The following is an 18,136-nucleotide window of genomic DNA, read 5'->3' on the forward strand; positions in this document are numbered from 1 at the left end:
TGTCGAAGAACTATAATGAGACTCAAGAGAGGATTAGTTTCTTTCAGCATTAAACTACCTTATTTTCAGAATTATTTTGTAGGGAGTAAACGCACCCCGCAGGCCTATATCAGAAGTTGCTTTGTTCATCACAATACGATTAAGAACTAAATAGTGTCCACTTACCTGGCGTCTCTATGAAATGCTGCAAATATACACAGACGCCGGATGTTTGTGTGGGATGGAAGATTCTGTAATGGAAGCTTGATGTCATCAGAAATCATGTTGATAGCTTATTAGTCCTGAGAAACAGCATATGGATTCATTTAGACGTACTTTTACAATTAAATCAATTACGCAGACTAATGAGTAATACATGTTTGTTATTGCATATTTTATACCAAAAATCTAATATTTTTCCCCACTAGAGGGAGCTATAGAGAAGTACTCAAAAGCATACACCTTTCACTACTGCTATGATCAAATATAGAATCAAACCATAAACTGTATAAAAGCTGTATCCAACACATTCTTTTAGACTCTTTATTTGTATCTGACTGTCAAATCTCAATAAATTATTTACACAATAATGGACTAAAAAGCAAACATAAATAATTAAATCGTTTTATTGCCATAAAACCAAATGTCAGTGAATTAAACAGGAAAAGAGAGAAGGTGGTATGACAGCACAACAGTTTGAAGTAATTCAATTCTATTTTTTGTTATTGTTAATTTGACGTTAATGTTATTTTTACACCACATGGCACATAAATAAAATAAATTAAATTGATGCATTTAGCAGACACTTTTATACAAAGCGACTCACAAGTGCATTCAGGCTAACAGCTTTTACCTATAATAATATACAAATGAATAAAATATTCTGCACCACACACATGAAATAAAAACGGTTATAACATTTTATTTACATGATACACTGTATGTAATACAGTATGAATGGTTGATCTAAGCAGCACTTCATTTCTAACACATCAACATTCATTAGGTATTCTGAAACCCTTGTTTTCAGACAGGATATTTTGATCTGTGCCCAAAAGTGTCAATTATAAACATTTCATGACATGCTTTTGCAATGCCCTGAACTCTTCTTGGGGCAGCAGATATTTCCGGACGATTTCTTGTACTCCTTCTTCAGTGACTGTCTCATAGTCTTCTCTGTTTTTGAAAGGAAGATGTCCGGCGAGCTCACACAGGGCAACGTTGAAGGCCGCCTCTTCTTTGGCCCCAAAACAGGACAGCCGAGGCCATACGATAACCCTCACCCCATTCCGGGACACAGACGGGTCACGCTCCCTCCGTGGGGGGCAACCTCGGGTGATGAAGAGGTTGTGTGCGATGTTCCTATCAACCATAATATCAGTGAGACTACAAACTGCATTGACTGTCAAATCCAGGTCTGGACCCTGAGTATAGAACAGAAAACCTCCTGGGAAGTCCAGAAGGCCATACAAGTTTTTCTTCGGCAGGATCGGTTCAGCCGGGGAGGTTTCCACCCTCAGCTGGTGATTTAGGTAGTAGCAGTGAAGATGAAGATGGTTGACTGAAGCAAAACCACCCAGGCTGTTGAAACCAACTCTGAATCCCGGATCAGCGCTCAGGAGGACCGCTTCTATCCCCATCTGGACCGCCAGAGGGGTCAGGATCTGTGGGAGACACCTGTCCGGTTCTGGCACGAGCAGACAGTGACCGAATTCCAACGGACTTACGTTTATAATGACTTTGCACTTCCTTTTTGAACTATTTTGATGGCATCCAGCGTCACACGGGCTTTCACACTCTTTCTGTAGCTCGAACAGCAGCTCTTTGGGGTTGATCTTGTTGAAATTGAACTGGCGGGGGTCAAAGTTCTGCCGGACGCTCAGGATCTCCTGAGGTTTTCGTCTCTCGATGCCCCTCATGATGTTCAGCTGAGCGATGTAGGCACTCGGACCGGGGAGGGTCCGGGTCTCCAGCTCGTCAAGATGATACCGGAACAGACCGGCGTTTCTCTTCTCTGTCCATCCGCACCGCAGCGCCACGTCAAACCTCGACATGCTCTGCTGTCCGCAACAAACATCGCTTATAAAGTCCTCGTTAGTGTAGGTGAAAACGGTACAGTCAGCCATAGCTGTATTACATTGTAAACACTATTTTCACAGTGTGTACTAAAATAATACACTACAGCCGCTCGCTCGTGCATGTGCTCGCACGCCTTAAAAGGCTAGACTGGACATGCGCACATCAATGTAGCGTATTTTATCTCACACTGTTTGTTCTCTATTTTTGTATTATTGTAAGGGGTATTTGTAGACGTTAATAAAAATAAAAAAAATCTAATAGGTAGAACATTTAATTTATTGTGAGCTCCCGGTTTTTGCTGTATCCATTGACCGTGTCCTATTGGTCACGGGGAGCCACGTGACAGCGGTTGATTGTATGGAAAGTGAGAGGGCACATGCCGTTTGTGTCGACGAGATTTGTAGTTTTATGTCTGTTTCGCTTCATCCATAATCTTTAATATACAGTACCATTCAAAGGTTTTGGGTCAGTAAAAAAAAAAAAAAACGTTTAAATAAGCACACATTAAACTGATCAAGCAAGAGTGAGAGTAAAGACGTACTATTAGAGGTTTCATTTTCAAATAAATACTGTTCTTTTAAAACCTGTTCTTCAGAATCCTGGAAAAAAAAATACATATAAGCGTACATAACAAAATATTGTTATGTACGCTGATGATACAGTATTATATACCCATGGGAGAAGTGCAACAGACGTAGCCAAAAAATTATCAAGTGTCATGAGCAAGGTTAGCCACTGGTTACATGACTCATGTCTTACATTAAATGTGGAAAAAACTGTAACTATGTCTTTTACAAACCGGTTTATACTTAAAACCTATCCGGAAATTTTAGTAAACGGCCAACTTATAAGGCATGTAGATAAATTTAAATATTTGGGGGTAACTCTAGATTCCACACTTAGTTTTAAAGGTCATGTTAAGAACTTGTGTAACAAATTGAAATTTAATTTAGTAAATTTTAGATATATAAGAAACTCCCTCACCACTGAAGCATCCAGTACTTATTTAAATGCAATGATCATCCCCCACTTTTTGTACTGCATTACATCCTGGTCTCAGGCATGTAAAACAGTCATACAACCTTTAGAATCTTTGTATAAAAACTGTCTCAAGATCCATGATAAAAAAACACGTTCTTATCATCACTGTCAAATACTCATCAAATATGATATACTTAGCTTTGATAATCTAATAAAACACTCAAACTTGACTTTGCTACATAAAATCATATATAGTGCTACTGCTCCCCCTCTGAAAAAGTTTGTGACACTCTGCTCCGAAAAAACAGTGCGAACAACTAGAAGTGTCACAAGGGGGGAGTGTAGCATCCCACAATGTAAAACACAATTTGGGAGCTCCTCCTTCTCATGTGTGGCAATGAGGCAGTGGAATACTCTTCCCACGGAACATATTTTGTGCACAGATTCTCACACTTTCTCATGCCTGACAAAGAGTTGGTTGCTAAGTAAGCAAGTTTGCACTCATCTTTGAGATAGTATACCTGTGTGTGTGTGTGTGTGTGTGTGTGTTTATGGGGTTGGTGTGTGGGTGTGTGCTTAAGATGCTACTGAACTGTTTAAGTGTGTTTGTTGGAGAGAGAGGAGATAGAGAGTAAATGGGTTGATGGCCTCCCTGGTTCTGTTATTTACAAACTTGTTTGTCTGTAATCTCAATGGACTTCATTTTATCCATAATTCTGTGAAATTTTATAATTGTTATTTTTTTTTAATTTGTCATACCTGCCCAGGGACTACAGGTGGAAATTAGCAATTGTTGCTATAACCTGGCCCAAGACATATTTTCTTGTTTTACAAGTTTAATGTTTATTTGTGCATTGTCCCTGTTTCAAATAAAATAATTTCCATTCCATTTCCATGCAGAACAACTTGTTTTACCACTGAAAATAATAAGAAAGAACACTGGAGTAATGGCTCATGAAAACACACACACACACACACACACAGGTGTTTTTTTTTTCATGAGCCATCATGAGCCAAGTCTTTTATTTACCATGAAAAAAGGTGAACTCCAGACTTTTATCATTTTTGTTAAATATGCACATATTAGCATAATAAATCAAAAGTGAGCCCACTGAAAATAGCAGATTTGTTTTTCCTAATAAGCAGCAGTTCATGTTTTTTTACACCATCAAATATTTAATAAAATGCAAACTCATGTAAATTCATGTTTTTGTCCTTTTAAATATAAAAAGAAAAAAAAAGAAACCCATCTTGTATATAAACATTAACAAAAAAAAAAAAAGAAAAAAAAAAAGGATTTTACTTATAAAGCATAAAATAGTAGGTGTACTATATCATTAGCAAAATGTCACCAAATTTTCATGTCAGAGACAAAGGTTCCACTTGTTATTTATTTAGATATTTTTTAATGACTGGTAGTTGCAGAAAAGTATGGAAAGTCAACCAAATCTACTGTTAAACTGTTAAAACAAACTAGTGTTTATATAAAACCAGAATACATAATTTCACATTCAACAGTTAAGACCTGAATATACATGATATCCAACAAATGTGCCAAGGCATAAATATGATCAATACTTTCGATGAGTGCTCATCACACACATATGGGGAATGAATAAAAGTATATTTTGGAATGTGCATGTAAAATTAACTAAGTGCAAGTAACGGATTGGAAGTGAATTAACTTAATATTTGGTCTCTGTAGACAGTATGAAATGTGTGATACATTTTTACCCATAGCGGACAAAAATACACCCCCCCCCCCACCCTTATATTGCATCACATGGTTTTACCATTGACTCCACCCTCATTGCTCTGAATGAGGCCGTACTCAATGGCCAGATCCAGGCAGCGCTGGGCAGCTCTCTGAACAGAGGCCTGTTTGGGATCGTCTCCTTTAGCCAGGACAGAGAGGATCTCCAGAGCCTCGCTCTCTATCAGTTTCTCCGCCAGACTTTTGTCGGCCTGCATGAGGTTCATTACGATGACCACGCCACGATGCCGCAGGTCCTGACTTTCACTGAGCAGCAGAGCCTGGAAGATCTCCAGCCAGTGGCTCGTCTATAGAAGAGTAAGTGAATTGAGATGAAGAATGTGAGGACTTAATCAAGTAAGACTCAAATCCTTTCTTACCGTGTCAGGAATACGTGTGCACAGCTCGGGCATCTCTCCGGTCAGCATGGCTAGCGTGCCTGACGCAGCCTTCCTCAGCCGCTCATCATCTTCACCGCTGTAGAGCACCAGAAGCTTGAGACGGTCACTGTCTGTGGCCAAGTAACACTTCTGCACCTGATGCATCAAAGAAAACTACAAAATCAGTCTTTTCTAGAAGGATTTAGATCCAAAAAAACCATAAGGTCATGTGACGTACCTCAGTGCTTAAGGCCAGATTGCACATACACTCCGTCGCAGCAGCGCGGACCAAGTCGTGCTCCTCAAACATGTAGCCCTCTATTTTAGGCACAGCTTTCTCCTTGATGATCTTCTGTCTGTGGGATTGAAATGTGGCTTTGATGCTTGGGTTGTTTCTTAGGCTTAATGGAATAGTTAGTAGAAATGTTCATCTATTCTTCTTTAGAACACATTTGGAGAAAATACCAATTGTATTATATCACTTGCTCACCAATGGACCCTCTGCAGTGAATGGGTGCCGTCAGAATCCGAACAGAAACATCACAACAATCCACACAACTGGAGTTCATGAATGAACATCTTGTAAAGATAATACAGTTGTTTATACTTATGCGAAGACAAAAGAAGAAGCTGCTATCAAACTTACTGCTGCACTGAACAGAGTCTCAGATTGACATTCTTGCCTTACTCTTAATGTGAGTAAATCTGGAGTAAAGTTTTTTCGATCAGGAAATTGATGAGCGTTGTCCAGATATTTTAGTTAAAGGCAAGGTAATAAATATTGTTGAGCATTTTAAATATTTAGGCATGATTATGGATTCTAACTTAAACTTTCAAAAACATAAATTAGTTGAAGTACTAAAGCAAGTTTGATGATCTTCAGGAATATTATATATATTAATTCCCTGTGGCCACTGCTTTATGTTAGAGTGTACAACATTTAGTATTTTTTAAAATGGCTTAAGAAAAATCAAATAGGTGATCACTGACTTTTTTAAATTTAATGGAGTATGTTGTGATATTGTATGTGTTGTTGTGTGTATTGTATTATTTGTGACTGAATATTGTAATTCTGTAACAACATATTGCCCACAGACTGCAGATGCAAATTAGCTTTATAGCTAACTCTGGCACAACACTTTTGTTGTGGGTTGCCCCTGTACAAATAAATGAAAATAAAATAAAGCCAAAAGTTGCGTGTTTGTAATTAACAAATCCATCGTTAAGGCAGTTTCAATTAGAATGTTTAATTTCACAGGAGAAAGCAATAATTTGGAGTTGTATTTTAGCCAGAAGCAACAGTTTAAGTGTAAAACCGCTTAATAATAAAATAGTTATTTAAAGACACACCGTTTTTCACTTCACAAGGCATTAATTAAGGAGTCGTGTGGATTACTGGTGATGTTTTTATCAGCTCATTCTGACGGCACCCATTCACTGCAGAGGATCATATGGTTGAGCAGGTGATGTAATGCTGTTCAGATGATACAACAAACTCATCTACATCTTGGATTACCTGAGGCTTAAATTTTTTTTTTAGCAAACTGTCATTTTAAATGTAAAATTTTCGATTAATTTTGTTTTAGCTGGTGATCACTAACCTGAGTCGCTCACTGATGCCAGCCAGGTTGGTGAGGGCCATCAGAGCCTCAAAGTTCTGCAGCATCGTGCAGTCAAGCGCCAGGAGACTGACCAGGGGTCTAACCACCTCATAGACCTACACAAACTCACAAATCATGAAATTAGACTTTCAGTTCCTGATTGCAATCAGAGAGAAGCGTGAAATAAGGTCTTGCTGTACCCTCTCGCCCGGAAATGCAATCTCAGGGTTGGATGTGATGGTGATCTTGGCTAGAGCTTGTGCTGCTTTGATCTTTCCCCGATCTGTGCTCTCAGAAACTAGCGGTAGTAAGGCCTGCATCAAGCAAACAAGAAAACAGTAACCATTTTCAAAATTCAGTAAGATTTTTGCTTTTGAAAGAAATTTAGAATTTTAGAAAGGATGCATTAAATTAATCAAAAGTGACAGTAAAGACGTCTAAAGTTACAAAATATTTCCATTTCTATGTTTATATATTAAAATAGAAAGTTATATTAAATTGTAATATATTTTTCATTATTACTGTTTTTACTGTATTTTTAAACAAATAAGTGCAGCTTTGGACAAGCATAATTTAATTCTTTCAAAAATATTTTATAATTAGTGCTGTCAAACGATTCATTGCAAATAATCGCATCCAAAGTTTTTGTTTACATTATATATGTATATGTACTGTGTATATTTATTTTGTATATATATATATATATATATATATATATATATATATATATATATATATATATATATATATATATACACAGACACAGTATATATTTAAAAAATATTTACATTTATACATTTATATATATTTATATTCTCATGTTATATATTATTTATAAATATAACATGTTTCACGTTTAAATATATACATGCACGTGTTTGTTTTCATATGTACATAATAATTAGTGCTGTCAAATGATTAATCACTTCTAAAATAAGTTTTTGTTTACATAATATATGTGTTTTCTGTGTATATTTATTATGTATACATAAATACACACACATGCATGTATACATTTAATACAAAATATGTGTTATGTTTATATTTATATATAAACTATAAGAATATGAATATATAAATGTAAAAACTTCAATATTTTCAAAATATATAAATGCATGTGTGTGTATTTATATAGACACATAATAAATATGCACAGTATACACACACATATATAAACAATAACATTTCATTTGGATGTGATTAATAGTTTGACAGCACAATTTATAATCTTACCAATCACAAACATTTGAACGGTAATGTACATTACATCAATGGTGTGGATTGAAATGTTCTCCTTCTGAAACTCATCAGGTGAGATGAAGAATATACTTACTTTTCCTCCTCCTTGTGCCACAACTAACCCTCTGTCCTCCTGTCTCTCCACCAGAGCCAATATCACCCTGTCAGGGAGAGGAAGAGAGACTTGATTTAATCTGATAAACGGGCCATTTCCTTGGACGGAGAATAACCATTTTGCACACTGAAATCCAATTTCACACACTCTCCCCTGATGGAACAAATCAATCCAAGGCTTAATCTGAATTTGGGACGGTAGTTGTGCCAGCAGTGGGACAGGGCCAAATCTGGAGTGCAAATAAATGTATTTTCCCGTGGCAGCCTTTGAATCTGGCCAGAATGTTTCAGACTGATTGTGCTTCAGAATATTTCTAGACATGATCAAGCTGAAAGCAGACCTGGCGATACACTCTCTGCAGGCCTCTGTGAGGGCGGGACTCTCTTGTTTCACCATACAGACCAGCGCTGACACCACCCCGGCCTCCAACAGCTTCACCACTCTCTCCTTTACAAACGACTGGGCGTCCTGCATGAAAACACGATGAGACATCACTGTAGTCACAATTCATTATCCACCCTCATGCTGTTTCAAACCCCTGAGACTTTCTTTCTGAGTATTTGTCTTCTATTCTTGCCTTTGGATGCTCCTCAGGTACGTGCTGTTTAGCATATTTAGCTAGTTCCACCATCTGAGGGTCTGGCTTCTCAACATCATAACTGTTGGTGCAGTTAACCAGCGTCGATCCGACTGCGTATAACACCGTTTTGTCTTCAGACTGCAAAGAAAATGAGAAGATGAGGGAGCTGCGTAGACGACAACGATTAGCATTAAGGGAAAACAGAAAGAAACTGAGAGGAAGGCGATACCTTAGCCAGCTCAAACATGGCCTGAAGGGCTTTCTTATCCTCCACCAGGTCTTCTTTCACATCGGCGTCCAGCGTGAGGTAGGCCAGACCCTCGATAGCCCATCTCCGGGATGTTGGGGGAAGAGCTTCGTTGCAGAGCCACCTGGGAAAGAAAGACAGATGAAGGCCACCTGTATGTACACCTTTGCAATTTTAGGTCATTCTGCTTCTCTAAAGGGGTCTGCTTTATATAGACACACACATATAAAATGCGCTTTTGATGCAGCTGCAAAATTAAAAGGGTAAAACGAAGACATCTGCATAGGTTTAAATGCTGCTGGTAGTGCATATGAATAACAGCTGGACATGAGCAGAGACTTTGATTAATAAAAACTACCCAAATATGATGAACCCCTTGTGACAGAACTCTTTCTTAAAATAGAAGGCAAAAAAAATCTTAAAACATAGGTGTATATAATGTATAATGTTTCAAGTCTACAAGACATTTTATATTTATATTTTTCTTATATTTTCAATGTAATAATGTAATACCAACATAAATATATAAAATAATATACATTAAAATAATTATATAAATATAACTAAATAATAATAATTATTAATAATTGATATAAATCAATACATTAAATTATGTATTAAATATTCAAATAAAATATAGATGTGTAAATAATGTTTAATGTCTATAAGACATTTTATTATGACAAAGATGTATAATAAATCAATAGATATTGCATATTCTTATATTTTAAGTTGAATATTTTTTCTTTTATATTTTCAATGTAATAATTTAATATCAACATATAAAAAATTATGTCATATATTTAAGAATGTAATGTTATTAATAACTAAATGACAATCATACATTAACAATATATAAATACATTAAAATATTTATTGTTTTATCTTTTAAACTAATTGTGCAAAATTAATAAATATAATATATAAAATTAACAACATTTTAATAATGACCTTAAGTAATATATAAATTAATAAATCAAATAATTCATTTTAACCAATAATACCATTTTACATTAATAAATAAAATAATTTATTATATAATATTCACAAAATAATAAATAATACATATTTACATTTTTATTATAAAAAAAAAAACTTAAATATTTGAAGTTAATATGTTAATTTTGAGATCTCCTAAAAATCATTCCCTTAGCTTCCTAACATTTGCTAACATATTTTTTGAACCTTTGAGGGAAAATGAGTGCACTGACCACTACAGATCAATTTGGAGTAGATGTCAAGGTTACATCAGGTGGCAGAAAAACACTGCTAACAAGTGGAGGGAAATGGTTAAATCCGTGGAATAAGAGAAATAAACTATTTTTGTGCTTTTGGATGTCAGAATCGGAATGCAAATCATTTTTGATAGAATACTGTTGTCAAAGAAGCCATTTGAAACTAAAGACAGACATTTAAATGAATAGACTGTCTATGGATGAAATGCTATGAATCCCCTTCTTTTAAAAGCATAAATTTAGTTAAAAAAATATGTCTATATAATATTCACATAAGCGGTTCATAGGGAGCATATTGTATTAGCCCTACAGTTACAGCATGAAACAATTTTTAAACCTATTGCTACTAACATTTTACATAACATTTATGAGTTGAGAATTGAGAATAAAGTCAGAATTTTGAAAAATAGCTCAAACTTTTTATTCTTTTATTCCATGGCTCCCATAGAGCGCTGCTTGAAAACGGTCATTTCTGCCACCAGATAGTTGTCTATTAGCAAAGCTTACAAACTTTACAAACTTACTTCCTGCACTGCTTGGCGAGTTTAAGTGTCGAACCTTCTGCAAACTGCTTCATGCTGAAATCAGTGCCTCCAGCGGAGCCAAGCTTGCACAAGCCCTACAAAACACACCCCAAACGTACGGAATTGAGGGGAAAAAATAGAGCTAAATCTCTCCTAAAGTGGATGTCTTTGAGTCTGAACACTCACCACCAGCGCTCGCACACGGATCCGGTCATTCTCGCTCTTCTTGTACAGCTCCTTCAGCAGAGCCACGCCGTTGGCCGTGATGAAGGATGCCCTCTTGGCTTTCCCGGCGGCGTGAATGAGCGCCTCCACTGCAACCTGCTGGTGAGTGATGTTTTCGGACGCACAGAGGGAAATGACAGCATCCATGATACCGCTCAGCTCCAGAGTCAGATTTCCCACATCACTGGGACCCTGCAGCAGGACAGAGACCGTCTGTATCGCTCGTAGTTTTCTCTCTATATCGGAGCAGCCAAAGTGATACCTGTATGGGAAAGTGACAAGAAAATATAAATAACTATAGAAGGTGATTGTGACTTTTTATCTTGCAATTCTGCATCTATATAACTTACTGGACATATTCCTCACAGAGCTTGTTGAAGTTTTCCCTCTCTTTATCACTCTTCAGGTCATCATAAAGCTTATTAAGTAGAACGGAGCAGCTCATAGGAGTGTTGTCGGTGAGCGGCGGCCCACCCTCGACCTCGGGGACAGTCCCTGCTACTTCTAGAATCTTCTTAAGCCCTAAAGAAACGTTAAAGAGGCATCAAATGACCTGTTTAGGTGTCAAGGGATGTGTAATATCAGTGATGTCTGCACGTGTCTGCTGAGATGAGAGCAGATCAAACGCACCCTGGTCGATGACCCACAGGGTGAGAGAGTTGTCTGGGTTTTTCAAGGATTTTCGTGGCACCTGTTTGACCAGCAGGTTGATGGCGCTGTCACGTCCGGCTCCAGACACGCTGGGTGCAGGGAGCATGTCAATTAGATGACGCAACATGGAACGCAACTCACGAGAGGGTTCTGCAATACATACAGAGCATTTTCAATGTCATATTTATGACCCAAGAAGACACCAGAAATGTCTAGAAGTACTACTATAATGACAGCGGATGTCTCACATGTTTTATTACAGCAATTTCCTACAATAATACTTGTATAAATCGCAAACTCTTTGAAGTTTGGCATTCTGGAATACTAGATTCTAATTGGTTAATCTGCAGTAAAATCTTTTTATATCATTTTTCAGTTTTGTTTTACCAAGGAAACCAATTGCGTATCTATCAGAGTATGTGAGCGGAGTGGAGTGGCAACAATTTCCCCTCCGCGCTCAGAGCATTTAATAATCACTCCGCTCCAGCTCCGCTCCGGGTTCACAATTTCCCGCTCCTGCTCCACTCCGCGCTCAGTGATACCAGAAACACCGCTCCACCTTCGCTCCGTGGCTAAAGTATTTCAGTATGTTTTAAATGTTATGTTCATAACGTAGCCTATATTAAAATAAAAAAATAAAATAACAGGAGAGTTTCAAAGTGGTTTAGGCTATTGTGTGCAAACTTTTTTTTCCTACCACATGCCAAACTAATAACATGGATGTCAGCATTAATATAATTACTGTATTCTGGTGTGCGAATTTTGTTTGTGATGACGCTCCGCTCACATACTCTGGTATCTATGCAAGATTCTGATATTGTTATTTTTCATATCACCATTTCTTCTTATAAAAAGATCATATCAATATTTCTTCTCACATTAAAGAAAAAAATAATTATGCATTTTCTTAATGCATTTATGCATGTTTTTATTTAAGTAGACATGTAATAAGTGGGATAATGTGCTGTAAGCCAGTCATTTTCATAAAATAAACCCCAAGGTGACACAAAATCTCTCTGATTCATGTCGGGGTCCTGATCCAACAATTTGGGTGTATTTTGCGATAACAGTCAATCACTGTTTTTTTTTTTTTTTTACTTTATCATTGAGATATTATTATAGCTTTTAAGATTTTGAATTAGTTTTTATTTTTATATTTTCCATTTTAATATTACTCTAAATGTTTCTAGTTTTATAATTTTTTTTGTCATTCATATATATATATATATATATATATATATATATATATATATATATATATATATATATATATATATATATATATATATATATATATATATATATATATATATATACACACACACACACACACACATATATACATATGTAGTTTTTATTAATTTTAATTTAGTAAAAGTTAAGTTATGCCTTGGCAACCAGCTGAAATAAAAAAAGGCTTTTATGTTTTATTACATTTCAAATGTATTTACTAATTTAATTGATTGTTTATATTTATTTCAAGTAAGCAGTTTTGGTTAACTATAATAAGCCTGCGGCCACAAAGACTTATTTTAGTCTTTAAACTGACATAACCCAGTCTTAAAGAAGTAGAACAGAAATTCTCTGCTGGAAATGATTTCTGGGCTTAAAGTAGGTCAGTGAAACGAGCTCTGGAAGTGAACTGTGGCGTCTCACCTGGCAGTATGGCCTCATCTTTCCCTCTGATCTCTTTCTTCATGCCCTCCGTAAGAGCCTCGAACATCACCTGGATCAGATGGCATGCTGAAAGAGACACGGTGGAAGCAGCAGAACCCATGACGCCGCACAGGCGGTCCATGCCCACCTCGTTCACAATGGCCATGGTCTACAAACACAACAATATGCATAACTTAACACGATCTTTGGGTTAAAATAATAATCTTGATTGTGAGGGGACGTTACTCACCCTTGACTGGTGTCCGGTGCACAGGCCAACCAGGGTTCTGAGAGCAGAGAGGATCAGATCCTCCTGCTGGGAGTCGAGAAGACTCTGGAGGAGTTTGACTCCATCGTTTCTGAAGATCTGCTCAGCGCCTGCGTCCTCCCGTGAAAGCACCACCAGATTCTGAGCAGCCTGGTTAAAACGCATCAGAGAACATCTCAAAGACTGTATGTCATGAATTTGAATACATTTAGAGGCATACTTTCCCACCTTCTGTCTGTCTGAAACTGCTGCTGAACTGTCCAGGAGGAGTTTGAACATCTGTTGAACTCGTGAGTCTGTGGAGGAGAGCTGTGCTGCCTGCGTATAAACACAAATATGGCTTCAGGTCATGAACAGTAATAGCGATGCTTTCCTTCACAGGCAGAACTCATAACCCACCTTCTGCTGGATCTGTGCTCCTAGCTGTCTAAGCAGGTCCTGGAACGCTTTGTTCTTGGGTTCCAGCTGTGCACATTTCTGAGCGTCCATAAACGCTTGATCTAACCGTCCGAGCTTCTGCAGAGCCTGCGCTCGACGGAATCGCGCCTTGACGTCGCCTTGATCCACGTCCAATGCTTGAGAATTAAAAACATGGTTCGGTTAGAGTGATGGTCATGAGGATGGTCATGAAGGTGAAACCCTTGATGTCATTTTACCTTTGGTGGCATCTGCCTCTGCTTTGGTATGGTCTTCTAGTTTGAGATAGCATGCGGCTCGGTTGCGGTACAGAACTGCACTCTCGGACTGACAGTCGCTGATCTTTAGAGCTCTGGTGTAGCAGCTGAGAGCTTGTTGCACATCCCCGGCTTTAAAATGGTTGTTTCCTTCCTCCCTCAGCGTAGAGGTGTCCTGGGACATCTACATATGAATAAAAAAAAAATCATTAAATTTGGAAACAGAATAGAACTTAACTATATAGAATATATATTTTAATTGCCCCAGTCATTGGCACTGCAGTATGCAAAACCACTTTATTTTAAAGTGTTCTTGTTACAAATGTAATTACTATTCTAATAACAATTAGTTATGCATGATTACATGCAAGTATCCCTAAACCAAACCCTAACCATATAACGTTAGTAGTGCACATGTAGTTCATTCATATTTCTCAGTACTTAAATGCACTGTAACAAGGACACTTTAAAATCAAGTGCAAGCCACTACACACACACACACACACACACACACACACACACACACACACACACACAAATGTGTTCGCAAATCATACATATTGCATTATGCCTAGCATCATAACATCTGTGTCTGAGTAACTATGGTGAAGTTGCATAGTAAACATACATAAAACTCACCTTTCACTGCGTCGTTTCCGTTTTTCAGAAAAGAAAAAAAAAAAGTTTGGGGCTTTAATACAATCTAAGATGTTTCTATTTGTTTTAAACGCCGTGAAATGTTCACACTGCTCTCAAACAGCAGTTTTTCTGTTCTTTCTGTTCTCGACTGTTCTGCCTGTGCTCTTCCTGATTTTGATACGCGATGATGACGCCGCAGAATCCTACTGGTCGAGCGTCTTGTTGCGTCATTAATATTCATGACACAGCCTTGAGTACTTGACTACTGTGGGATTTCTAAGCTCCGCCTCATTTCCTCGTCTTGACCATATAAGTCCAGGAATCTATTAATTTGAATTCCGTTGTACTGACAGAGGCAATAAACCAAGACATTCATATCTGCCTTTCCCTCTGCTGAAGGACTGTTTTCTTTTTCTAAAATAACTTATTTACATTGAATGTATATTGAAAAAAATATTATCTATCTATCTATCTATCTATCTATCTATCTATCTATCTATCTATCTATCTATCTATCTATCTATCTATCTATCTATCTATCTATCTATCTATCTATCTATCTATCTATCTATCTATCTATTTTGAAATAAAAGCAAACTGAGAAGTATTCACTAAACGCGTGACAACTTGCCCCTGATTGATGAAAATGTTACGTTCCCACCCCCACAGTAATCTAACCAACCAGAAGCCAGTGCGCCTCAGCCCTCAGAAAACTCCACTTCCCACAGTGCTCTGCTCCATTCTCAAGCTCTCGCATAGGATCACAGACGTCTTTCAGGAGGAAATAACGGGTAAATATTTGATGTCCCGTAACTGTTTTCTTGTTTAAAATCCATGTCACTAACAGATCAGTCGTCCAAAAAACGCTAGAAGTGCTGTATAATGATTTTAAACGTTAGAAAGGTGTTTTCTGTAGCTTGGTCGCGCGCTTGTATTGAAGAATAGAGCAAAGCAAAATGTATTTACATGCTGCACGCGCATAGTACGCGATCGTACCTGCGGATCTAGCGGATAAACTCTTATATGTGTCTGATCTCGAGCGGGAATGCCAGTTAGAGGTGGATAGATCGGATAAATGTGCAGATATAGGCTAGGGCTGTCTGTGGATATCAGTGGGGATGTCTATGGCGACAAGCGGGTTTAATGATAAACTATGTGCTTAAAGGATCTGATATCACTGCTGACAATTACCTTCACACACAAGACGAGGCCATTAATTCAGGCATATCTCTGGATAGCCATGCTGAGGTCTTTGGGACATTCAGGGCAAAGATCGGGCTTCTGTAGTTTTACATGTCACTTTCCTCGCTTGTAAACTACTTGCATTTTTATATTGTGATGTATCTGTATTTTTTTACTTTTTATTTTTCAAACAGACAGTGGTTGCTGTCATTCTTTCAGTCTCAAGAGATTGAATTAATATTTTCATAAAATTTTTGATTTAATTTTCTTTTAATTATGAGCTGATATCATAAATCTAGTCTTTTGTCTGTTCAATTTGTGTTGGACCAGTATGGGATTTTTAATTGCTGATGCCAAAACTGATGGTGTTGGATGACCGATATAAAAGAATATAAAGGCAAATGAGCTGTACAGCATTACTGAGATCATGTCATCTAATGAATATTCATTCTCTGAATAATCTACTGAAATAATCTGCTAAACAGACTTAATTACTAAATATAAAAGAGCAGTTAATTCGTAAACTTGGCTGATATATCAGTCTATCATCATTAACAATGAACTTCCACTAAATAATTTTTCATGCTAAAATTAATTATGATGTATAAAAATGGAAAATTATTTATGCCCCGTGGTTAAATATGTTTTTCATTGTCAAAATCTCAGTGGATCATAGTAATAACAATTAAGCATGTTTTTCAGGCATAGTATATTGCTTCAATTGAAAATAAATAAATACATTAAATTATTAATAATAAGAAAATAAATGTAATTTTTTATTATAATATATGCTTCCAAAATCCACGGATTCAGACTTATATTAAAAAAAAAAAAATACCGTCTATAGTTGACAAAATTCCCTGCCATGCTTTTGCATTGGGGATAATGTGTTTTTAATTGATTTATTGATTGGCTTCCATTGTCTTGATTTATGTTCGGTTGATGCATGTGTTTGGTGTGTCTGCATCTGTAGTGTTTGGGAGAACCGTTCAGAGATTGTCTGTTTTCACAGGTGCTCGTCTCTGTTTCTGAGGCCTGCTGTGGAAATCTGAGCTTCAAAATGGGAAACATGGAATAAGATCTCCAAACCAACTCCAGTCATTAGTTTTCTAAAACTAGGTTTACTATCTTCCGTCAAGAGCTGTTCCAATTTGTAGCCTCCTCAGTTTTATGTAGCCGTTCCTGGAAGCTCTTCATTTTGGACGTGGGAACGGTTGAGCTGTTTACCAGCGCTGGAGGAAAGGCCTAATCCCAAATCCTTCTGGAGAGTGCCAAGACACTGGCTGACTCGAAACTGACGGGATTAACTTCATATTAGATCTGGGAGACAAGGGAAAGAGAACACCTGCTTGTTTTTACAGGCACATCCAGGCCACGCTGCTCTGGATCTTGTATGCGAAACGCCACCTTCCATTGTCAAGTTTGGCACAATTTGTGCACTTCCCAGAATTGCCTCCTGCTGTAGGACGTGATAATCCAGAATCATTCAGAATCAAGGTCAGACGTCCTTGACTGCAGAGAAGGGACGGTGCTCGCCTTCAGCCCCAAAATATTAAGACTTGAGACTTTGTTGGTTACATTATGACATTAAAAGCGTAGAGCACAAGCAGATCTGCATCGTCTGTGTCCGAGAAGACCCATCAGCCAAGCTGGAAAGAAAAACACGGCTTCAGAAAGAGGGGGCGTACTGAACCAGGTTGTTCTTATTCTGCTCCAGTCATTTCTCTGCTCTTCGTTGTGATGGAGTGACCACTGCCCTGTGAAGGACTACACCCAACCCAGTAAGTCAGAAAACACACTTACACATTGTTTTAAAAACAAAGACATTGTGGCATCATATTAGTTCAATAAAATATATATATTTTTAATATTCAAGTATTTGCGCACTTTTAAGTCTAAACTGACAAAACAGTACAATTAGAAATGTCCGAGCATCATTTAAACCAGGGGTGCTTGAGTACGTAAAATGGGAAGGGTCACAAATTACTATTTGCATCATCAGACTTTAAGACAATATTTGCAGATTTACTGCTTTAGAAATACAGTTCATTACTTCTCTAAGTCTTGCTTGTCCTCGTCCTGTTTAAAATAACACTGATCGTGCAAACGTATATTTTATTCAAGGTTA

General features: G+C 37.3%; 3 protein-coding genes across 7 annotated transcripts in view; 1 reads left to right on the forward strand and 2 right to left on the reverse strand.

The window, feature by feature from the left end:
* Window positions 1–510: 510 nt before the first annotated feature.
* On the reverse strand, window positions 511–2,513 carry gdpgp1 (GDP-D-glucose phosphorylase 1). Its single transcript, XM_026203287.1, has one exon. It carries the CDS (start codon window positions 2,103–2,105, stop codon window positions 1,044–1,046), a length of 1,062 nt encoding a protein of 353 aa, XP_026059072.1. The 5' UTR covers window positions 2,106–2,513; the 3' UTR covers window positions 511–1,043.
* Window positions 2,514–4,395: 1,882 nt separating this feature from the next.
* unc45a (unc-45 myosin chaperone A) lies at window positions 4,396–15,013 on the reverse strand. Its single transcript, XM_026203235.1, has 19 exons — window positions 14,827–15,013; window positions 14,170–14,371; window positions 13,913–14,088; window positions 13,742–13,831; window positions 13,496–13,663; window positions 13,246–13,414; window positions 11,569–11,739; window positions 11,289–11,460; window positions 10,900–11,200; window positions 10,714–10,808; window positions 8,937–9,078; window positions 8,705–8,845; window positions 8,468–8,595; window positions 8,107–8,173; window positions 6,974–7,087; window positions 6,774–6,889; window positions 5,411–5,528; window positions 5,173–5,328; window positions 4,396–5,100 (listed from the first exon to the last, which is right to left on the reverse strand). Exons 2-19 carry the CDS (start codon window positions 14,369–14,371, stop codon window positions 4,819–4,821), a joined length of 2,808 nt encoding a protein of 935 aa, XP_026059020.1. The 5' UTR covers window positions 14,827–15,013; the 3' UTR covers window positions 4,396–4,818.
* Window positions 15,014–15,534: 521 nt separating this feature from the next.
* Window positions 15,535–18,136, forward strand: part of LOC113043692 (alpha-mannosidase 2x-like) — a 29,380-nt gene continuing 26,778 nt past the window's right edge. For 4 of the 5 annotated variants that reach the window (XM_026203219.1, XM_026203220.1, XM_026203218.1 and 1 more), the window contains exons 1-2: window positions 15,535–15,617; window positions 17,021–17,789. The gene's annotated coding sequence lies outside the window, so the exon portion shown is untranslated. The remainder of the gene's footprint in view (window positions 15,618–17,020; window positions 17,790–18,136) is intronic. The other variant, XM_026203221.1, reaches the window with a different exon arrangement.

The sequence above is a fragment of the Carassius auratus genome, chromosome 25 (genome assembly GCF_003368295.1).
Source record: "Carassius auratus strain Wakin chromosome 25, ASM336829v1, whole genome shotgun sequence".
Taxonomy (NCBI): domain Eukaryota; kingdom Metazoa; phylum Chordata; class Actinopteri; order Cypriniformes; family Cyprinidae; genus Carassius; species Carassius auratus.